A 25,400-nucleotide genomic window follows, 5' to 3' on the forward strand; every position below is an offset into this window, starting at 1 on the left:
TGTGGGCAATTCAATGGAAATTGCATTCAGAAACTCTGAAAGCAATCCGCACTATTTTTTATCTTTTTTTTTTTAATGAGTGCCGTAAAAAAAAAAAAAAAAAAATGCAGATGTTATGCGGATAATAGTAGCATAAAAAAGGTGCAGATTACTCTGATGCTGCCCCTATTTGACAACCAACTTATGGCGCTTATTCTCATAATTGAGTTTATGAAAGGGGTATATAGGTTGAATACTTCATCAATACTGTTGTCTATCTTATAGCATTCATTGTTTGCATGATGCAATGAATAAATAAAGAAGAAAGTTACTACTTGTGCTGTGGCGCATATAAGAAGAAAGTTGTTCGGCGACAGCGAGAGTACATGAAGAAAAAAAAAATGCTATTTGTGCTCTTTATCTTATCAGTCTAAAGTTTCCAAAACTTTTGTCTTTCCTAGTTTTTCTACTCCCGAAAGGATTTACTGTCAAGCACTGTAAATGACAAGGACAAAAGCGAAGTCATACATCCTTAGAGTCTTGGGGTCTTTCAGACTGACAAGGCCTGCCGTACACAAAGGGATGGGATTCTAGCAGAGATGGCACTTTCCATAGCTTTGCACTCATTAGCCAGGAATAAGCCAGTTCACAGATAACCATAATCTGCAATCACCTCTGGATCAAAGACTTTTCATCAGGGATTACTAATAATCTCTTAATCAAAATAGCATTTGAAAGCAGCCAAGCAGAAAGTAGCAATTTACATGTAGGGAAGTGCTGCATTAATGACCTTTGATAATTTTGTTGAAAAGAATACACATTCACAAGTACATTCTGATAAGCACCTCGTTCGTTCATACATGAATATTTATAGCATAGTTTTCACGAAGACCTATCCAGTTTTTCAAAAAGTGTCAAGCAAGATATTTTTGCGACATGAAATTTTTGCAAATTGGAACCAACAGGCTTTTTCATGGCATGACATTTTCGCGAATTGCCACTGGCATTTAATGCATGTAGTGTAGACAAGAACAAGTGCATTTTAATTTCGTGAATCTTGGCTCACAAAATTCTCTAAATTAAAATGCACGCAAACTTTTCTGGTTTTACAGTACGTCGGTTACAAGTAAATTTCAAGAGAATGTCTGCAATGACCTTTATGTGCACATGCTCACGCTATAACTGAAATGGCTTGATAGTACCTGCTGTATCATTTTTTTTCTTTTTAGCTTTACACTACCAGATAAACACTGACAACATTGATAACAACTCGGAAATATTTAGCAATTTCTCTTGTGCATTACTACTATTCATAGTTCGATTAAAAAATGGAAAGCATTTTTAGTCGATATGTACAGAAGGGCTCAACATTAACAGTGGCCTGGTCGGGCATGGAAGATTCAAAATGGATTGTTATGTTTCCGTTTATTTCAGACCATTACATTATAGATTTAAAGATTTCAGATGCCTGAATGGGCCACCAGAAAAAAAAAAAAGTTAATGTTGAGCCCTGTGTACACCCTTTTATATCTGAGATCTCCAAGTTTCATCCTTGGTACAAATGTGACAAATAGATGATGCAAGCTAATCTCTTGAGCCAGTGATCAGGATGACAAATACTTAGCAACGGGTTGTAATGAGTCATGGTCAACAGGAAACTGATACAAACGTGATACAACTCGATTGAAAAAAAAAAATGCAAATATGATTGATGGGGTGTCAGACAGGATGACATACCATACCTACAATGAAGCCATCATTAAATTACACTTTAATGATATGGGTTTTAGAGGATCCTCTAAAATGTGAGTTTGTCTTTTTTTTTCTCTCTCTTTTTTTCCCCGTACAGATTGCCTGTATTTGGATGCTATTTAAGATATACATAAGCTATTTTTACCCCCCCCCCCAAAAAAAAAACCCAACAACATTTGAACAACAAACAAACAAGTAAACAAAAACCAACTACAACCAATGATCAAATTGAACAAGTTCTTTCTTTTCCTATCAAAAGTTGTATATTAAACATATAAAGAAAGCTCCAGTAATGAAGTTCCATTCTTTTAAGAGAATCATGATGCGAAATACATCCATATTCCCCACTAGAAATGTTTAAAGGACATGTCTGTACGATGTTTCCTTGTTCCAAGACATCCCCCCCCCTTTTTTTTTTCATGTGACCCCTTTAGATGGAAAAAAAAAAGAAAGAAGGAAAGAAATATAAAGCACATGTCTACGCTACCATCCTTGGACTTATGGATCCACACTTTCAGCACATTTCACACTATGGGATGCAAAACTTTGATTTGCGGCAGTATATTATCGGGTATAATATGGCCCTTGAGTCCCGGCTCAGTGCCATGTATTACCTGTTGACATTTTCCGCCTTCACGCGCAATATTTTCTCTATCCTTCGCATAGTCCTGCTCTTTTGGCGCCTCTCGTGCGCGCGAGCTCGGCGAATGCGTCTCTCCTCCCTATCATGCCGTGCATATTGTTTATCTGAGACTTGCCCGGTGGCGGCGCCTTTTGCTATCGGTTCCGCCTCGGGCACGAGTTCGAGCACCTTCTGGATGAGCTGTCGCCGCTCGATCACGAACGTGCGATTGCCCTGCTTGAGTTCAATCGTCCGTTCCTCCGCCAGTGCGCGTCGCTTGGCCTCCCGCTCCAACTGCAGGTAGTCCCGCACGCTGTGAACAGCGTAGTTGGTCTGGTTCATCAGCTCCCGGTACCGCCGAAGGAACGGCGAGTCCAGGGGCTGGTCGACATCGTGATCTACTGGCCACGATGGATATCTGTGGCGATCAGAAGAAAAAATTGGAATATTGCATTTAGCTGTTGCTCATTCAGAGGTGTAATATTCCACTTGACATTCCTGCAGGAGCTAATTTTCTCGATGCGCGCTCGAGGGTAACGTGTAACTCCCAATAAGGGACTGTCAAGTGGTATGTAACAATGATAGACAAGGCAATATCTATTATATGCCTACTATCTGGTCTAGTTCCGTCGACACGCAGTGAAATTCTGGAATTATATTACCTGACATGTCGTCACTGCTCTCAATGTAGCGATTTCGATCTGCACTATAGCTGCATTATATACGTGATTGTATTACTTTGGACCAATCACCGACCAACGTGCGCGCACACTCACACACAATCACAACCCTCCAATAGTTCAGGGAAGAAAAGGTAGTAAGATCCTTTAAAACCATTCAAGACGCATGTACAGTTATATTCATGTTGATTGTAATTTGTCTCTACCTTCGCTCAAGATGATCGTATGGGACTGATAAGTCATTTCGAACACTGCTGAAAACAAAACAAAGCAAAATATAAGAGAAGCAACTTTATGTTTCCAGGAGAGCAAATGATATATCAACATGGAAGCACTTTGGATTTTGGCAAACATTACTTGAAACTGATGGAGTGGTTGAGCGTCCATCGTTTGAAAATGGCTTTCTCCGTGATGAACAGGTGGCCCCCGTCTAGGCGTGTCTCACTCACGTTATAGTACGCGCACTCCTTCATCCCATGCGGCTCGTAGTAGTGGTAGGGTACGCTGCGCGTCTCGTTGCTATAGAAAGAGCAGATATAAGTGATTATAATTATGGACTATAGGTACTAGTAAAATATACAAGTCAGCGATTAGTCAAACATACGGATCACGTTAATAGGGTCATATATTCTTATGTTCGCCCTTTTAACATTTTCATGACAGCATATGCCAAAGTACCATGTCAATCGAGGGAATTACTTCAACGCAATAATGACGAAGTAAGTTTTAGTATTCTGTGCAGACATGAGAGATCAAATGACTGACAATATTTGAAGAGTTTGATAGTAAGTGCCACTTTTGAACCTTTTAAAGTAAATCCATCATCAGATTGAGCAAAATAAGACCTTTCCACCTGATACATAACTTGTGACATAACAAAGAATATTTTTTCAGTTACGATTAAAAAATCCCGCAGTTTCTGATTATTTTCTTTGCTTTTTTAGCAGCTTTAATCTCAAATATCTCAAAGCAACAAGAATGGAGTTACGTCTTCTTGCGGGGATCAAAGTCTTCACTACACATTGGGAAATGTAAATCAGGAAGCGGTGTTGGATGCTGTCCAGGTGCAACAGCTGCGTTGTGCTGGTTTGTGATGCTAAAGTTAACAGCATGTGTTCTCAAAATATTTTTTTACTAAACCCACAAACTCCGACACACAGAGACCTTTGTTGTCAACAAATACACAGTATGCTCTATAACCTCAAAGTTGAACGTGCTATTTCGGGAAGGTTACTGAATCTCTTACGGCCTCCTTCATCTCCAGATTTATATCATCACTGAAATGAAATACAAACTCTGAATTCCTTCCCGCTAACCATGTATAGATAGTCTGTAATCGCACGATCACTTAATCTACGAAAATGTTTCTTAAAATAGGACCTTATAATTATGCATGTACCACTGTTACACATCATAGCAGCCGTTGCATCAATCTTCGCGGAAACTAGATTTAGATTCAACAAGTTTACTTATAGTGGTACGTATACTGACTGGATAGTTGATGAGTTGTGATATTACTAAATTTGTTTTCACCATCACCTTGTTGGAAAGTTCAGGGATTGTGTGATTCCCTGTCTGTCCTGGCGACGTGTCATGATCCATCGCATCTAACAATGTCCGCACAAGTTTGTATTGTAACGATATGTCATGTGTCGTGGTAGCAATGTTCATTCGGAAAACCGAAGGCACACGATATAATGCCGACATTCTACATTGCACAAGCGGATGCTATACGAGTATACCTGCTATATAGAAGTATAATAGACCCTACCTGATAGACATTCGTGAGAATGGTGCAAGAATCGTAAACTGAAGCGATAACAAAGATAGTGACGTCATGTCATTCAAACCAATAAGAATCATGCAGTTATCAAGACATCGTTCGATACGTATAGGACCTATGTCGTCATTTAACAACACGTGATCATTTCTTACGTTAATGCTGCCAATGCTTGTTACGCCTTTATGTAATACTGTGTATAATTATATACTGTTATTATGATTACTAAATATCATCTTGGATGACTCGTCATCATCAACTATGACGTCAGCACTGTCGTCATCATAATCTTGGACTCTCGTGCGAGTAGGTGCAAAATTTCCGTCTATCAAGGTTGCCTTGTTTTAACTCTACTTCGATATATGTCATAGTTATATCAAACCAAATCAGATCAAATCAAACATGTCCGAACCTAATATCGGAGCAGTAATCGTCGTATGCCATCCCGTAGACGATGATGTCGTCACAAATGTCGATGGCGGCTAGCATGGTAAACCAGCCCGTGGACAACCACGTGTTCGCCTGTTGTCTATGTGGGGATAGATGTATTGAATGATCAGCGTTGGATGAATAGAAAGCGAGCCATACGAAAAAAAAAGGAAAAAAACAAACACATACAGACTTGCAGGATGATGAAGAAGAAGATTCGTTGTAATGAGTCTGGAAGCACTTTGTGAAATCTTTAAAAACTTATCCTTTTTCTGATGCATATATAACGGAAGTTTTGTTAAGCGCACAGAGAATTTATAATACATGACTGTATACGCTAATTAAATGCAAATTATTAATATCTATCTTCGAGGATAAACTCTATGGGGCACCAAGTGTCGCATGGTCGATTTCGTTACGAATTCGTGGACAGAATGACTGACTTCTTAACGAAATCGACCTTGAGACACTTTGGCGCCCCATAGAGTTTATCGTCGAAGTTAGCTTATCTTCGAGGTTAAACCACCGTGTGAACGTAACTGATATCATCATCAAGTTCACCGTCATCAAACCTTGCTCCATTTCTTTCTGAGTATTAGTCTGTCTTAATCATTCTAGATATTACGATGCTCCCTGCGTCATGATTTTAAGCTTTTAGTCTCCACCTGGTTTAACATTCTGGCCCTTCACTTTTTTGTCTTTTTTTTTTCATTTTATGGTCTATGAGAGTAGTGAGAAAGGCCTCGTTTAAATAAAAACTAATTACAAAAAAAAATGTCATTCTCACTGGTAAGAATTGATTAGCAAAATGAAATCGATATCGATATCATCGATATCAAAAGTACGTTACGTCACACAGGACGTTACGTCACACAGGTCAAACAGGTGGACTTTGAGGGACCACTTCCAGTGCCGAGGTGGTACTTTGTAACGTGCTTTCGACACCTCAATTATCCAATTTGTTAGTTAGTGTGCAAAATAAAGATGGTCCCTTAACGTTACATTGCCACTAACGAGCATAATCGGTGCATGATTCCCATGAGAAAGGTCTTCCCTTATTTCCGTAAAAAAAAAAAAAACACCTTTCCCCAAGATTTCACAACATTTATATGAACAATTACTAATGATAAAGGGAGAATAGTAAATTAGAGAAACATGCTGATATAATGATACAACGAAAAATACAAACCCACCTTACATTGGCACCTTTTGTAAAATCGTTACAAAAGTATCTTTCAGCATTGTTCAGCGAATAACGTTTGCATGATTCTTCATTACAACTTTTGAATATTTATATTGAAATATTACTTCTGTAAATATTGCTAATACACTTGAAAACTGTAAATAATGATACCATTATAATTGTTTTGTAGAAGGACGAGCCTCAACTAATAAACCTGCTTGCTATTACTGGTTCTTTTTTTACCAATTATAATTTTCTTTTACTTTTGATCATTTTGTAATTTATCTTATGTTTCTTTTAACGCTGTTTTTTGAGTGGTAGGCCTATATTTCATTTCATTTCATTTCATACATTATTTGCTTATGGGGATGGATGTCAAATTCTATTTCAATTCTATGCAATAATGCACATTTCATTTCAAAGAGAGTACCTGCTCACACCAGTCTCCTTTCTAAAGACTCTTTCTGCGTAGTGCATCTGGTCTGAGCTAAATCCGTAGAAGTTGACCTTAGGGTAGAGATGAGCCAAAAGGACTGCATACCTGTACTCACGATCCTGTAGCCTCCGTACGTTCACCTATTGCATGATATATAATACACAAATACACAAAAAATATATCATATCATACATCATTTTGTCAATATCATCAGATATTTATATCACGAATCCTCTCGAGATGAATAGATTTTATGCATTACACACAGTACAGTAATGGGATGAAATAGATTTGACCAAATCCAGCAACTAATGAGAAACTGAGATTCGCGTGACATTTTCCAAAAAAGTATCATGAGCTGCTTTGTGTGAAATCTTGCAAAATGCACTACGACGGCACTCAAGGAGATTCACTCTTTGTATATCATATACAATTTATGTCTCATTTGATGAATCCCCAATTTTGAGTGGTCAAAAGTGCAGTCACTATAGTTTTCGCTATGATTGCCCGGCAGGCAGCTATAGCAGTTTCTTCAAGATGCGCGGAAATTATATCATGCGCGCCTATTGCGCATTGCGAAATCATACATTCTCTCATTTGGTAGAACGACAACTTCATTCCTATGCCTTTATTTAGCACAAATATCTTACAGCAAATCAAGGGGGATGTGGTATATAAAACAAATATCGACTGCTTCTTTACGGGTCAGGGTTAAAACTATTGGTTTAAGCAAAGCAGTCGATATTCATGTACCCGGTATACTACTTTGTATTACCCTGTTCATCCAGTTAATGAGTAGGTACTCGCTGCGGGTGTCGTTGTCCTGCAGCAGTTCCTTTCTGGCATTGTCCGTCTTCTCAAACGCCCTCGCTAGGTTCACGTGGGCGATCGACCGCACCGTGGTCTTCGAGCCGACGTCGCGCTCGAAGCCGCGAACGGGAGCGCTGTTCATGCGGAAGACGCACTCGGCGGAGTCGATCTCTTGCCCGGCGTCGGTCTTTAGGAGGTGGCCCGAACTGGAGACGACGGCACACGAGCTGCAAGACAGACGGAGAGGCTGAGGAATGAGGAGAGAGCATGCAGATCGTTTTACTTTACCTCAATCAGAGTAAAACAATTCAAACGAACTGTATCTTTCATTAGTACATTGTACTAAATATCGTGCTGGCGACAAAAGGCGATGTTGCTGCAACTGTTATATCATCACTGATAACAATTCACAATGAAAGTAACGCTATATCTTTCTGGAGTTTTATCGTACATATACATGTATTTTGATAACAATGAGGACGATGATGATAGTAAAAATAGTAATGATAAAATGATAATGATAATGATAATAGTGACAGCGATGGCCATACTGGTAAATGTTAACGATTATATAATCATAGCATTATGGCAATATGGCAATAATTAACAGGAATATAATAAGAAAAGACAAGAAAGTACTAGTAGTCAAAGAAAGAAGACAGATGGAGAAGAGGGACATGATACTAAAATCATACTAGCATTAATTCCTTCGGTACAAACTCATTTTGATGAAATCGGAATGAAAACAGCATTGATATTTTTAGGATATGCAATTTACAGTCAGAAACGAAAAAAAAGGTAGGTCAACATTCTTTGGATATGACAAATGGTAGTTGGGACAAAAGGTCATCGTCATGAGCGAATTTACTGCATATCAAGGGGAGCAAACGCGCTTTCTTTCAATTTCATGAATGAATATAAATCAATTTAATCAATCAGTATATAATTATGTATATACAGAGAGAAAGAGAGAGATTCAGGTGATGTGAGAGATTCTCACCTGGCCAGACAGAATATTCATGTACCCCTCATGTTGCTTGTGCTGCACGGGGCGAAATTCTAGCCAATGGTCGCTGAAATTTTGACCAGCTACGGGGACCACGCTCCTTGAGGTCCATTTGGACAGCAACCTCTTACGACTGATTTGCTGAGCCACAGTACTTGTCGGTGCGGTGAGGCGATCCTGTCGGTGGATGAAGACCACGTAGACCAGCGAAATGATGACAGAGTATGCTACCGTGGCAGCGAGGTACCGGATAGGGCGCTGAAGATTGGTAAGAATTACGAAAATGGTTTTATTCGTGACTTTAATTAAGTTCAATTCAATTCAATTCAATTTAATTCAATTCAATTCAATTCAATTCAATTCAATTCAATTCAATTCAATTCAATTCAATCCAATTCAATCCAATTCAATCCAATTCAATCCAATTCAATCCAATTCAATCCAATTCAATCCAATTCAATCCAATTCAATCCAATTCAATCCAATTCAGTTCAGCTCAACGCCATTCAATTCATTTAAGCCAGCTCGGAGTTAGCTTTATCTACACGTGTATGGGTATAAATGACCTTTCTTTTTGCTCAGTTGGTTAGGCACTTCACTCGTTTTCAAAGCGACCAAAGGAAGCTTGCCCGCCTTAACTATTTATGGAATTCATCAGTCATGTTCTTAACAAAGGGTGAACTTGAGTAAACCAGGTGACCAGAATGGTCCATCAATTACATCTATTAACACTTGAAAAAGCATCCATGTAAGTATTTTGCACTGAATGTGTATATTCATATTTTTTTTTCCGATATTGCCAAATACCACTCATACTGGCAGGTGGATGTCCTGGCACGCACCATTTATATTAAGGACTATATCAATAATCCTTACATCACAGATGATTCTCTCAGTACCATGAAGTGGAACCCATAAAAACTGGCTTATTCAATATATTCAAAGTAACAATCCTTCAATATCAAATTATTGCAGTGAAAATTTACATACAATGACAGTTAATGTACATTGGAGGAGGCATAGAACCGAGATGGTCAATCATCGAGTACTACAGCAAGAAATTTTGTACAATCCATTATAGTCTAAAATTCATATTCTGATTCAGCACTATTTGTAAATTTGGTTAATTCAATGTGTTTCCTTGATTTACGTAATATGACATAGTTACATTTGCTTGAATTTGCAGACATCATTTTTTTTAAATAATATGCAATTACTGATTTTTCCAATAGTGAATTAATCAAACAATATTAAGATCTTAATGTTTTTATCTAGAATAAAAGAGAAATCGGAGGATGATCTATATAGGCCTACGTATATCATTGATATACTATAAAAGGAATAAATGTGGACCAAGTAATCAGCGTTGAGGTACACCCCTTGTAAGCAACTGACAAGTAATAATTCTTTTCGGGGCAGTTAGTAAGTGTTTGAATCTGCAGTGCGTTGCTCACAATTTATGAGAAGAACCGAATTCGAAAACTCTTTCATTTTGCACGAAAAACATACTTTTTGATTATAAAGTTTAGAAAAACAAACGTGTATGAGCTATAGTGTCAAATACTTTGGACAAGCCGATATACCCACATCTTCAAATGCATCAACAATCTTATCAACGAACTCAAGAAGTGGCATTGAGGTTGAGAGGCCTTTGCGAAAATACTGGTTAATATACGGCAGGGTCTATAATCATTTTCCCCAAAGGAATGTATGTCCACGTACTACAACGTGTATTTGCTGTACTATTTTGAAATAAGAAATGATAATACAGATATTGATTGGCCTGCAATTATTATTCATCGATTTGTCACCCTGTAAATACAGGAGTGATTTTCGCTATTCCAAGCTTATTAGAAATGTTGGTCTTGGCTTCATTCTGAGGTGGTAGCTGCATCGCAGGAGGTATATTTTATTATCACTTGTATAGTCAAGCAGACAAACATAGTCATAGAGGCAGTAGTTGAATTATGCAACACAGCATTAATATAACATGCACACGTAGCACCAAGAAAAGGAAGTAACGTTGTGAGTGGCGTTTGAAACCAGAAAATGAAAAGAAGCTGAAAATTGACAGAATAAGACAAAATATATGGAAAACATCTATACTACCTACCATCTTTGCAATGATTTAATCGTTGGCCTGGAGCACACAAGAGGCTTTAATACTGGTATGCAAACATGGTCCTTTCCGGATTTTCAACCTTCTGGCGACATCCTCCCATTCGCCTACACAAAGACACACATGGGTTACACTATCCTGTTTACTGTCGTTTATTCTCCTTGCAAATCATTGTGTCCCGATAAATCCGTATGCCTCAACAGAAAGGGCTTGAAATAAAACGAAGCCCCATTATTTTTGCCTCTTTTATTAGCATGCAAGCTCACGTTAAAGGTAGGAGGTAGCGGTGGTGGCGGGGGGGGGGGGGGAGGGGATAACCCTGTCAAAATTGACTCCGCAAAAATAATTCTTTGACAAATTGTTTCCTTCCGCCCGAATTATGCATGTACATTCTGATGAGTTCAAAGGTATAAGTCATCGGGGCTCGTGTTCAGAAATGTCCGATGTATTTTGGGGCTTAAAAATAAGAGTTATACTTTTTTAATCATTTTTTTTTTTTGCATTTATGCAGCTTAAATTAAAGCAGATTCTAAAATAGATTATGTCTGCTCTTGGGTAAGATCATGAAGATAGGTTACGTTTAATAAAACATTGCATGCTTGATACAGACTCAACCACAAGCAAAAAACATAAAATAGGTAAATCCATGCGTAAATAAGTTCTTTTTTTATTAACGTGTTGTTGTTGTTTTTTTACTCATCAAGCCTATATAACGTCAACAAACATGGATGAAAGCATATTCGTATGAGCACAATTACATGGTTTGGAGTTGAATTACCAGGTGCAAGGTTGACGACTTTTCATTACAGTGATCATTCGTGATTTCGCTGTTTTAAAGATTTTGACTACGTATTCTTATCATTTTCTGATGACTTTATCATAACGCTTATTTTCCCACGTTGTTGTGGATGTAGTTTAGTTGTACATTCAACATATTCTGCCACCGTCGGTCCTATGTGATATTGCCAACGACTTTGCTTGGTCTTCATCAAGAAAGATATATCTGTCTTTCCCCCAGATCATCAAAGTTATTCTTTAATGATTGCACACAGAAAGACTCAATGTAGAGGTGTTTGGTTTGGTTTTTTTTTTTTTTTGCATGATCTAGATCTAAAGCCAACCATGAATTGCAACAACAACTGTTATAAAACGATGACATGCATAGGGCCTAGCTCCTCCATGCATGTTCTTTTTTGAAATATTTTTAATGATTATGAAAATATGATATTGTGGTCATTTGATTTACACAATCAATCACAGATGCGAAATCGAGTAAACCAAATTCATTCAGCAAACATATTACATGTATTTTCTCGTTAACAACTTGGTTACCGAACTTTCCTAAGACTTCAACAACAGAGCTTGCGAGTCTAAGACATTTTGTCTCCTTTTTAATTTACTCGTATGGTCTTCGTCCGTTTCCAGACAGCGAATAAGATGAGAAAAGACCATCAATATCGTTTTTCCTCGGGGTTAGTGAATTTGAAGAGAATGTGGTTCTTTATTGGACTGAAAATGTTCAAAGAACGCCGTTCAATAATGCAGATTCAAAATAATGATATGAAGAGGGTATATAAGGGTATATCTATTTGGAATAACCATTTTTTTTTTGTTATTGGAGTGTGTGTGTGCGTGTGCGCGCGTGTGTGACAGACCTACATGCTGACACACGGATTATGTTTCTCTTCATGTACGACCTCTGATATGGAAATATTCTATCAATAGTCTGGCATTCAAAGATAGTACAGATAGTTTGATATCAATACGGAAAATTTGTGGGATTTTAAAGCTCCAAATGTTTTAATCCAGCTGTGATCGTGACGACATAATTATGCTAATTAGATGAGATGATGACGTCATCACCTCACAAACCTCTCATTGACATACCCACAAATCTTCACAAATGTTGACTGTTTGAAATTGACGACTGCGAAAAACGTTTAAGCTTCTCATCAATTTAGTTCATTGCAGTCTTGAAATAACCTAGCAGTGATGAAAATTAAGATGGAAAATTATCGAGTATGAATGTATATATATAAATATATGTATATTTATATATATATATTACAATGATTATTTTCATGTACAAAGCAGTTCGACAGTAACTTAAACTTTTAAATTCCTTCATTTTCTTGTTTGTAACACATCTATCATTCTGCTTATTCGATTTAACTTAATTTTATTAGAGTGAACTTTTCCCGTTTTCCCCGAAGACCTCTTCCCATTATACTCCATATGGGATCAACCAGGTTGCTGTACTCATTATGTTAAACATGGCGATGACATTGCACTCCAAGCCCAAAAATGTATAGGGGGGGGGGGGTAGGAGGAGGGAGAGGAGGAGAAGAGGTAGAAAGGGGTGGGGCATGGCTGGATGATGACGCAGTGGCGAACATGCAACAATGACCGCAGTCTTCACACGAGGGGATGAAATTGGCTTTGACGTGTTAGGAAGCTCCGCAGGGGTGCAGAATTATACAACGTATATCACTCCAGGGGTGTGTTCCCCGGATGTGATGTAGGGACGGAGGGACCGGGGGGGGGGGGGGGGGGGAGAAAAGGTAGGACGATCAGAAGGAAATAGGCTATAATGGGATGGTGATCGGAAATGAGGCACGACCAGATGCTACTTTTTAGCTCAATTCCATCACATCTGATCCGTAATCACCATTTAACAAGCCGCTACCGACGGCTACTATCATAAATTATCTACACATGAAAGAATATAGGCCTACTACGGATACAGTAAATGACCGTTGATTTTAAATCATTAAGTGAATATGTTTTACTACTTCTTTCTTGGCCGGTGGTTCAAGAAAACAATTTTATTTTTCGTACGGAGACATTAACAAGAATTCCGACGCTTCCATAAAAAAGAAACCCCATAAAATCATGCGGATGGTTACAAAATTAATAGACCTGAAATGATCATGAGATCTCTTCATGAAATCAATATTGTGCATTGTTTGTTACATTTTTCAAAACAGAAGAATGTTACCTGTAACAGTGTGTGAATATACAATAGTACCTGTAACAGTGTGTGAATATACAATAGATTATGACGAAATAAACGAAATATATTACCAAATCTTACTAAGTATTGTGAAATATCAATACAGAATTAAGTATCAAGCCATAATAAGGCAAGCGAAAGTAAAATAAACATCATGAATCCTTTTCTATGTCTAAATCAATATTAAAGCACTTTTAAATATATAATTGCAACTACAACTCACTTGATCGGGTTAATTTGGATAATTTTGTATTTGCAAATTAGTGATACGCCAACAAAAACAAGTATCACAGCATGTATACAAACCAGGAACATTGAATATGATGAAAAACTAAATAATATATATAATATATGAAGAGTTAAAAAAATTTAAAAAAGAATACATCCATTAGTATCAATTTGACATTATTGTGATAATTTCAATGATATATTGAAATATATTCCTTGTTATATAACAAGTGCAACATCATTGAAAAAATATTATTTTACTCTATTTGATGATGACCTCACTTTTAAAAATTTGAAAATGACGCTTATCTGTTTTTTACATACAAACTTCATATATATATATATATATATATATATATATATATATATATAATATACAGGACAGTGTGTGTGTCTGTACTGTATGATCGCACATAACTCAACTACATCAACAAAGCTATAGATTCTCTGGCATCTGGCACCAAAATGTAGATTGAGGCATAGGGCCCCTGATCGAAATAGAAACATCACACGTGTCCCTTCTCATTGAATTGTCGAAATAAATAACATTAGTTGACACCTTCCTGGTCTGCGTTCCTGGCGTTAAGGTTTGAAATGGGACATGCCCACGTTCGAAGAGCTCAAAGCACACACCACATCACAAGACTTAACTAAGAGTATAAACGAAAGGCAGGGGGAGAAAAAAAAAAACAACTTGCTGACCTTATGCTTTAGCAATTTCTGCATGTACTAAGACTGGGAGGTACGTTGGGATATCGCAAAGATGGGAAGCCGAGCTCCATTTTTTTATAAAATAATATTACGCAACATCGCCCATGGATATTCTTCGACTCCTACCCGGAAAAAAGAATGAGAAAGATAAGTGTATAATTTTAAATCTACTGTATATGAGAAGCCAAAAGAAAGACTGAGTTTAATGGCTACAGAAATTTGGATCATGAACATTAAATGACTAATAGCGAGAGTGAAACGATAAGCAGATACATAGATTGAAATCTAAATTTGTCTGATCACGAAAATGGCATCACGGCACGAGTTTGCAATAACGTCACAATGAGTTGGTCGCGCCTGCTATGTGAAGGTATGATTGAACCTGATCAAAGTTAACCGGAGCCTAAAGGAAAATCTAAAGACATGCCCTTCTTGACAGTCCCTTCCCTGCGGTTAGTCGACAGCCACGCAAAATAAACACGATTCTTAACTTAATCTTAAGCATCATCTCTCCCAGCAATAGCAGCACCCATCTGCAGGAGAGAGCCGACTGTTGGCAAATGTTCGCGGTCATGTCACAGCCCCGCAAACTTGTTTTCCGACACATTTGAACCTCCTGTCATTTCAAGTACAGGGTTAATCGTTACAGCGGGTGTGCCAAAAGACAAATGCAGACGTATTGGAGTCGTCGTTATGTTTCTTTTAACATAACAGTGAACAAGGCACAATAGCACATAAAACGGGTAGGTGGCATAACGTTTTCGAGACACGTTATGTTCGTGCAGTATAAGGATCGTGAGGCGTTTGCGTGTTTTCGTTTCGGCGGTAAGAAGAGCGGGAGGGGCGATTTTATTTAGTTGGATTTAGAGGTCATTCAGCGAACATCGATTTCGCATCGTCAGACAAAATACAATCATTTTCCTGGAACTGTGGAAAGAAAGTTTGTTCTGAAACTGATTGATTTTGATTGCGACAAAATGGGACTTCGAGATCGCGCATGTCGGCATGTAATATTGTTAGGCGAGTATCCCGAAACTTGAAGGGGGAGTGGTCGTTGATGAGTCATTAAAAATGATTTCTTGCACATATATCGTAGTTTAAGAATGCACATTATACATTTAGTCGCCTCCATAGTATGAAATAGGATAGTCATCGAAGGCATTTGGCTTAATGGGAAAATTTCCTGGGAAAATCTAAGCCTAGTCATACGCAATATTTTCCTGCGCCACCATTTCTTAATATACAAAATAGGTAGGCGTAATCATATAATAACAAGTACGAACACGATCATTTTTTTTTTTTTTTGGTAATAATATCCAGCTTACAATATGAATGTCGCCTTGATAACGTACAAAAGCACTGTAGTATAGTGGATATAGCATTCGACTCTCAAATATGAAGTCTGTGGTTCGAGTTCTGACTGGTGCTATTACAATTGCCCCGGTTGACAAGATGTTTTACCCATGATGCCACTCCCCATGTCTACCTCGTACATGAATGTTTGGCTAAAAGCAATGGCACCCCCTCCCCAACAGCGCTATCACGAAAGCGACCCTTGCCCTTTTCATTGTGATTATCAGGAGTATTTAAAATTGCCGGTTTCGATTTGCATAATTGAGTTCATCTTATTTTCAGAAATCACTTGCGTCTCAGGTGTTAAAAAAAAAATATTCCATTCTATAAACAATAACAGTAGAGAAAAAAGGTCCGAACTTTGGCAGGGTAACACTAAATCATGCCGGAATAAGATCACCCCTCCAGTCCAACCAGTTCTGTTTATCTCTCCTCGGTACCCCAGGATTCTCCATGGATTACACCTGGATAACGGATGTCTGGCGTGTCTCGGGCGGGCTCCCACCGAATGTGAATTGGGAAATCACTTCATCCCGTGCAGGATAAATGACCCGAGTTTCCTAGTGAAAACAGCCCATCCCTTGAGGTGAATTGGTGGATTCCACGCCCCCCCCCCCATCCCCACCCCTCCCTCTTCCCTCCCCTCCCATATTGTTCCGTACATTAACCAAACCAGTCGCCATCGCGACGCATCTTCTCTGCGTTGTCATGGTTACACGTCAATAAAGATCATAAATGCAGTCTGGTCGAAATTGCGCACCGTCCCTCCGTTGCGATCATTCTCTATCTTTCTTTTCTTTTTCTTTCTCTCCCCCGCCCCCCGTTTCTCTCTCAGTTCAGAACGTTACTAAGATTATTTTTGACATTTGGAAGTATAGCTCTCTATATACTTTGTCTTTGTTAGTTCTGTGTTGTTCCTTGGATTACTATTGATTGATATTAATCATACAATGAACAACGTATTCATCTTAAAGCCTGTCGCTATTTTGTCTTGTCTTGTTTCAGCACAGTAAGGTTTGATAAAGAGGTCGTCTGGAGATTGATTTACCCGCCTAATGAGCCCAGCGCCCGTTTGCCCACCCCGTGGACATGCAATGACGTCACAAACCGGGGATAATCGTACACATTCATGTGTCGCCACAACCCTCGCTCGCAATCCGAGATGATCTATTCGGCAGGAGGAGGATGGGATTTCGGCTCCGATTCTATCTTGTCTACTGCAGAATGGAGGGTAGTCGAAAATAGGTGAAATGCAGTCCGTTGGAATCACGTACTGATAATCAATCACCACAGGGCAATTATTATAGTCACCCTAACGACTCGGGGGTGTGAACCCGCGTGGGCATACCCTGTAATCATGGAAATGGGAAACACACGCATGGTTTCTTCTTCATCAAAGTGAGCTATCTTCCCTAACCATAAAGACCCATCTTTTACGAATATAAAATTTCCAAAAAGAAAGGTAAACTTCCCACTCATTTTCAAAAATGGACGTCTGAAATTCAAATTGAAACTGTATAATTAACTTACAGGATATTTTTGTCACATTTATTTTGATATGACGTAATGTTTTGTGTATTCACACATGTGAAATGCTGCATCTTTTTGCCTTTATTACATGTATGTGATTCTGTAATTCACTTGATTTTTATTCTTTGCTGTAAATGACATTCATTTTTGCCCAATATATACTAAATGATAAAAAGATACCTATCTTCTAGAAGAGTGAATATTTATTAATGAGCGAGTCGAAACATTTTCTTAATAGGCGCTATACAAATATTTCATATTACCATATCATTATTGCTTTTACTGATGCCTACCATGCGTTCACGAGAATTCGAGCATGCAGCCAACTGAAAAAGAGAATGAAAAGGTAAACATAATGGCATGTCATTTTCACTAAGAACTATCTTTGTGATTTATATCTCCTACATGCCACATTATAACGCTCACTTGTTTAACTTTATTTATCATTAAACAGGGAAAGATAGCGGTCTTTCTTGTATCATATATTGTTCTGTCAGTTTTCAGCAGTAAGTCAACTGGCTGTCTCAAACTTGGCAGACATTAGTTACGTTCAGACGGTGATCCTTAATCGAGGATAAGTGAACTTCGATGATAAGCTCGTAGTTAAGTATGGGGCGCGAAATGTTGCATGGTCTCTTTCGTCACGAAATTGGTCATTTCGTCATGAAATGACAATTTCGTCGACGAAATTGTCATTAAACAGGGAAAGAGAGCAGTCTTTCGTGTGTCATATATTGTTCTGTCAGTTTTTCAGTCGTAAGTCAACTGGCTGTCTCAAACTTGATTGACATTAGTTACGTTCAGACGGTGATCCTTAATCGAGGATAAGTGAACTTCGAGGATAAGCTCGTATGGGGGCGCGAAATGTTGCATGGTCTCTTTCGTCACGAAATCGGTTATTTCGTCACGAAATGACAATTTCGTCGACGAAATTGTCATTCGGTTGACGAAATTCTCACTTCGCGTGAGTTAAATATTAATCATTTTCGATGAAACTCGATTCTGAAATGTCCGAGATTTTTTGGCTATCTCAGCCATTTTTAAACTCGTCTTCATCATTAAAACGTTGAATTCTTTTTAGAATTGAATGCTCTTTAATAATTCATACAAGGCTTACCATTATCTCACAAAAAGGTGGAATATTGAAACCTGAAGCCTCATCTCAACCAAAACTATATCATCCCTTTAACTACAAGCTTATCCTCGGAGTTACGTATCACCGTCTGAACGTAAGTACATTGTACACTGTATTATGAAACGAAAGCTGTATACCAAAAGGAATGCTCAGCCTAACCACAACATTCTTGCACGATAAACGTATCAATCAACGCAATATATTAGTTTCCAATATATGCTTGGGGGGGGGGGGGGAGGGGGGTGGCGGCGGGGGTAGATATAAAATCCGATGTGTTTGTCAAGGGTTCCGGTGGCACAGAATGACGTACGTGAAGACAAATTGAATCACTGCCATCAAATTGTCAAAATCATATCTAATCACAATACGTCACAACAGTGCCAGAAACAGGAAACGAAGCCATCACCTACTCGCATAAGACTTTCGGTCGATATATTCAAGCGTACCCGTAGGGGACTTTACAAAATATCTTGACAGATTGTACAGTAATTGAATGAATGAAGCGCACACATTTAAAGAAACAAAATGTATCGACATGTTTAAAACTAACAAGTTTTCAATGACATTATAGCGTCCAAGTATTTTTATATGAAAGATTCATCGACAGTTGATTTCTTCATCCTAATAATTGTTTCAAGCTTAATTAAACTAATGTAATATATACTGATTATTTCTTCTTTTTTATATATCTTCACAATATTCTAGTAGAAAAATCGGAACTTGAAGATCACTGAAGGAATTGTTCTACAGTGTGATTTCCTTTTTTCAATGCGATCGCAGCAGAGCAACATGCGCCAAAAGTGTTTCAACACCCACAGAGATTATGCACCGCTGTTTCAATTGTTTTTGTTCCATTGACATTCTTATGGAATGGACTTCATGTGAGCAGTTCTTTGATAATGCACAAACATAATAAGTGGTTCTTTTATAATGCACAAACACGATAAGTAGTTCTACTTTATAATACATAAATGCGCGCGCGCATTCATAACGCGTTAACAGAGTGAAAGCCCAAATTAATTGCCGAGTCGTAAGAGATGGGACGATGCACACGGATAGTCTTCCTCACACTTCTTTGTCTCCCTAGCCCAGTCACCAGGGAAGAATTCGTATTTGATACCAGCTCCATTTCCGCATCGTCTTCCTTTGTCAATAATTTTCTCTCCCTCGACTTTTAATCGCGCTCTTTCTCTCTCTCTTTCTATATATCTCTCTATCTTCGTTATAGTACCTTCTCTCTGTTTCTGACATATTTCCAGTTTTGCTCATAAAGTTTCAATTTCAGTTTCAACTTGATTTTTAATAGAATTATATATGATTCATGCATACGTGTATTGTACTTTGAACAAAGTGTACATAATAGATTCACAGTATGATAATTACGACAGTCTTTAAGGTTTAGCAAATACGATGAAATCAAAGAAATGAGCAATACACTTATTTCCAGATCATAGAGAGAAAGAGAGAGAAAAAGAGAGGGAGGGAGATGCTTGATAATGATGACAGCCTTAGGAAAACAAACAAACAAACAAACAAACAAACACAGAGATAGGCACTTTGCTTGGCAATGAAACTTGAACTGTACGAACTTCATGAATTCAACAACAAAAGAAACATCTTCATAAAATAGGCAAGCCACACACATGTATTTACTATTTTCTTTCTAGAAGTGAGTGCCAACACTGCAGAGTCCCACCCCATCCCGAAGAAAAAACGTAAACCATATCATTATCAGACACATTTATGAAGCATTATTAAATTCATCACGAAGCATAAAAGAATGGAAAAAAACTATCTTTGTCTGTACTACAGTAATGACACTGTTGCCATGACAACCACCAAGAAGATGAGGAGGAGGGGGCGGGGAGGGGTGGTAGATGGTAGTTGGAAAGGGTATGCGTAAATGTTCCCCGACTTCGAATGGCCTACCCTCGTCTCTTTGTCTCAAATTTTGATCTTCCCTCTTTTTATGCAACCGCAAGAAAATAATCTCGACCACAGGCAAATGCCGATTTACAAGAAACGGGTATAACCTCAAACAACATAAAATGCGATCTTTATATGCATTCTAACTTTTTTATTACAATGTTTGTCGCTACGATGTATTGAATAAAATCCCTTTCTCCGTAATAGTCCATATTCTGTCAATCATTACTCTCCATAAGGAAAAAAGTCTACCTCTCCTTAGCAAGCTAACCGAACATTTGGTGGGGGTGAAAGGGAGATGAAATCTAGAATATTTTGTTTGTTTGACTGGTGTGTGTGTATGTGTATGTGTGTATGTGTGTGTGTGTGTGTGTGTGTGTGTAAATAAACCACACTAAATGTCATTAAAAGGGTTAATATTTTCATGTTGGACTTCAAGATAGTATTGTTAAGGGCAAACTATTACCTGCAACCATTTTCGTTAAATTTGTAAATGAATTTCCAGAAAGTTACGGCGTAACTACACGGCGAGGCGTACAGTTTACCTGTACATTCACAGCTTCCATCATTGTCAACCGAACCGGTTACGTGTAACCTCACAAGTTTCATCTGTTGCACTATCAGTATCAATCACAGCTTCTATGAGCAAGTTACACGAAAAAAGGACGAAAATCACATAAAGTTAGGCCAACAGCTGTAGAAAATTGTACGGTAATACTTTGCCTGACATTGCTTATAACCCTAGTTCTACATTGAATTATTCTTACGTCTTGTATACGATATACTAACACAGAGTATGACTTCTCGTTATTTTCTTCTTTTTTTTTTCTTTTTTTTTGCTCGTATTTGCCAGACTCGCGTTGAACCGTCTGTTTGTTTTCATTCTGCAGAATGGTGAGCTGTTTTCATTACTTCTTTGATCTTTCTTTCAATACACAGAAAAATCTTCGATTGGTTTCCCATGACTGTGAGTATTGTGGTACAATATGTATACATTTCAAACAATTGTGCTTGGATTCGAAAACATTCATTGTTTTTGTTTTTTGTTTTTATTCAGAAATTAGCAAGTAGGTCTCTAAGCGTTTGACTTGTTTATTAGAGAGTATAAGTCCACTTTCAGTAATGTTGGTGTCATCTTCTTCCCGTTGATCAAGCTGACTTTATTGCGCAAACACGTCTTCAGAATAGCCAAGAACTTAATCATGATTTGATTTTTCATGCCTTTGACTATTTTCAGCTGCACATAAGGCTTGTGATATACATGATGTAGGCCGATGACATTGACCACATTCACTGATAATACAAATGCATTATGTTTTCCCTATATCATTGATATTTATCGACGCTAACAAACCAATTCACCGCCAATTCAATATACCGTGCCCCATGGTAACAATAATTGATTAATCCTTTCTGTGAAAATGTTAACATATTTATTCTGGGTGCCGTTGCATAAAACGATGCAATCAGACATAAGTCAGAAAATCAAGCATCAAGCATCAATCAGCCAATGAGAATTGAGTATTCAGAGGCTTATGTTTGATCTCAATTGTTATGCACCAGGGCCCTGTTTGATAAGGGTCCAAAAAGAATCATCTTTATGCTGTGTATATAATGGACAAGGCCTTATAATGATAGCTGATATTCCCGCAGTGACATACACTGTACAATCTAGATTTCGGATTCATTCGAATGCGCCTATTTTGTCGTGGTTGTCATGGTTGTTGCTCTGGACCTCCCACCTCCCTGCCTGGACTCGTTCCATCGTTTGTTTTACACAAGATTGTCAGAGTTACAACTGGTAATCACGAAGGCGTGTAATGTCATGACAAGTGAGATGATTCCGATGTGACAAACACAAAATAGCTTCTCTTCAGTGATGAGTTAGCTCATGAGAACGATGAGAAAAATGGTGTCCATTTAAACGCCGTAATTTTTCTACTGTACTCCAGTTGAATGATGGCATAAATCAAACTTTTTATCAAATCACTCAAAGACAACCTCTTTGCCATAAACGGTACTCTCAATAAGTTGTATATTCAGTTCCGTCGGTATTGCTATCACAAACCTTTACATTCATTCATTTATTTTTTCCATTTTCAACAGAAACATATAAATATTTTACAGAAATTGAATACATAAATTTCATCATTATAGGTCCTACATAATAAAGGATAAATTTACAAAATATTGTAAGTATACGGAAATGCTGGAAATGGGGAGGAATGCTAAAAAGCAGTGCTTGTAGGGTGCATTCCCCCCGCACGTAATACAACATATATATATATATATATATATATATTTATATATATATATATATATATATATATATATATATATATATATATATATATATATAACTTATATCTATACATAATATATTTCTTTATTCATTTATTCATATATCCTTTAACCTGGAAAACACTCGGCAGAAAAAGAAACAATTCTGTTATACATAATATTTATGTGACCAAATGTAAAACAAACGCTATGCACATGCATGGATCATGTGAGCTACCCTTTTAACAGTAACTTTTTCTGATACAAAATCCACAGACAAAGATGAGGAAGGGGAAATTTCAACTTACCCTCCAATGCATACTGGCTAATTTCTTGTCTACATCCTACATCACAAAGTGAACGTACGATGCTCCGTTAAGGTATATTAATTACTCGAAGAGTTCCATGTTTTCCAAGAACTCTACAGGAGCACTGGTCCCTTTATATAGCTGTGGTGTTACATTGTTGGCAAGGTCGAGGTCGAATGTACCGAATCCCGCCGACTTGAGCAGAGAGATGCCAGGGGCCAAGAGCGAGTCAGCGAAAGTGTTCAAGCCGGGCCCGCGGACACTGCCTGCTAATGCGATTGTCCGACATACGAACACGCAGGAGTTCGTCCCCCTGACCTCGTACACACTCTCATCGATTGTGATTGTGGGAGCGCAGCACCACCCGCGACAACATTCGTGCTCTGGGCTCGGGTACATTCGGTCACATGGTTTCTCGTCCACGAACCTTCCCTCCAGAGAAAAACAAACAGCGAGCTCAACCTACGGTGCGCTGCACGAGATCATTTTCCCGTCTGCTCTTTGTCATTCGTTTTTGTTTGAACATATTTTGTTTGTAGGAGCTTGTTTCTCAGTCTCTCTGTGGCACCCCATTGTCTATTCGGAGTTTATCCCGCAGAATAATTAGACTTTATGAATTTGTTCTTTCTGTTATCATAGGGCAAAAATAGAAAGCAACATGAAAGAGAAAATATTGAGAGCGTGTGTGTGTGTGTGTGTGTGTGTGTGTATGTGTGTGTGTGTATGCGTGTGTGTATGTGTGTGTCGAGGGAGAGAGATGGCTTTTCATCATAGTTCACCGTGCTTTTCTGCCTTGGGATATGGACGAGAGAAGCCTGGCGCTTGGAGAGAGTCGGCAAAATCAATTTGTGTCTTGCCGAGTTCGTCGGATCGCTGTAGTTCAAGTCGGCAGGCAATGGCCAATTTTCTCTCGCCAGGGAGCCCGGAATCCTCTCCCCCTCCATTGTGGTAGACTCCTTTACTTTTAACCTGTCTGGAAGCCAGGGGAAACATCAATGAAGATAGGCACTTTGATATTCAGCTCACTTATACGTCAGTCAGAAACGGTCTATACATCCAATTCTTCTATCTATTATATCCTAGAGGAATTATATACTGTGATGGTAGCTTCACCGCGTATTGATTACGATGGCCATGATAAATGTATGAGTGCCATGTCTCGAAAGTTCGTTTGCTTGCCCTTTCCAAGAGTCATCACTCTAACTTTTCGGGATATAACTTCATTTTGACATAAATAATGTTCGCAGACCCGGGTAGATGAATGAAGTATCTATAGCAGAAATTGGTCAAGTATTTTGTTACTGCTATAGAATCTGTTTATCTCGGGCCTATCCAAATAGGCGCCAGAGGACGAAAAAATATGTTAATGTATAAGTATATATATCTATATTAATATATATATATATATATATATATATATATATATATATATATATATATGATAACATAAGTATTATGTGGATGATAATACATGCAGGACTATCCTCTGATACGTTAGCTTGACCATAATAACCTTTTTGTGATCGGGTGCACGTCACGACTTTGACACCCACGAATCATACAGCCCATGAGTTCGACACTACACAAACAAAGCCCACGAGACCGACACATTAAGCCCCGTGATGAATTGATGTCGAACTCGTTGGTCTTTTTTACCTAATCGAACGCGAGGGCCTTTTTTGCTTAGTGTCGAACTCGTGGGCCTTGTTTGCCTAGTGTCGAACTCGTGGCCTTGTTTCCTTAGTGACTTGCTATATGTGACTCGTGGGTTGTATGACTCATGGACCTTTTTTTTTTGTCGAACCCGTGGGCCGTATGACTCACGGGTGTCGGTCTCGTGGGATGACCCCTTGTGGTCTTGTCCGGGGACTACAACCTTAAAGGAATATCTTTGTGCAAAATGACAGTCGTCAAAATCAATTAATAATAAATGAAGCATGACATGATTTGAAAATAGAGAGGTGCTTGATTTTCATGTGGATTTTTATTGTTACGCATGTTTTAATAATTATCATCATCATATTCGTTACCTCACCAGGAATATCCCCCAAAATCTGCATTTTGTGTGTGTGTGTGTGTGTGTGTGTGTGTGCACACCATGATTAATAAAATACAGTGAT

The 25,400-nt window shown here is 38.2% G+C and overlaps 2 protein-coding genes across 2 annotated transcripts in view; one reads left to right on the top strand and one right to left on the bottom strand.

Moving 5' to 3' along the window:
• LOC140245051 (U6 snRNA-associated Sm-like protein LSm5) overlaps positions 1 to 25,400 on the top strand; it is a 340,876-nt gene that overhangs the window by 215,570 nt on the left and 99,906 nt on the right. The window lies entirely within an intron of this gene.
• Positions 2,342 to 23,679, bottom strand: LOC140245178 (uncharacterized). The gene is made up of 7 exons (XM_072324776.1): positions 23,434 to 23,679; positions 8,672 to 8,935; positions 7,637 to 7,918; positions 6,856 to 7,001; positions 5,226 to 5,342; positions 3,391 to 3,552; positions 2,342 to 2,771 (listed from the first exon to the last, which is right to left on the bottom strand). The coding sequence occupies exons 1-7, from the start codon at positions 23,677 to 23,679 to the stop codon at positions 2,342 to 2,344; spliced, it is 1,647 nt and encodes a 548-aa protein (XP_072180877.1).

Source organism: Diadema setosum, chromosome 22 (assembly GCF_964275005.1).
Source record: "Diadema setosum chromosome 22, eeDiaSeto1, whole genome shotgun sequence".
In the NCBI taxonomy this organism is placed as follows: Eukaryota; Metazoa; Echinodermata; class Echinoidea; order Diadematoida; family Diadematidae; genus Diadema; species Diadema setosum.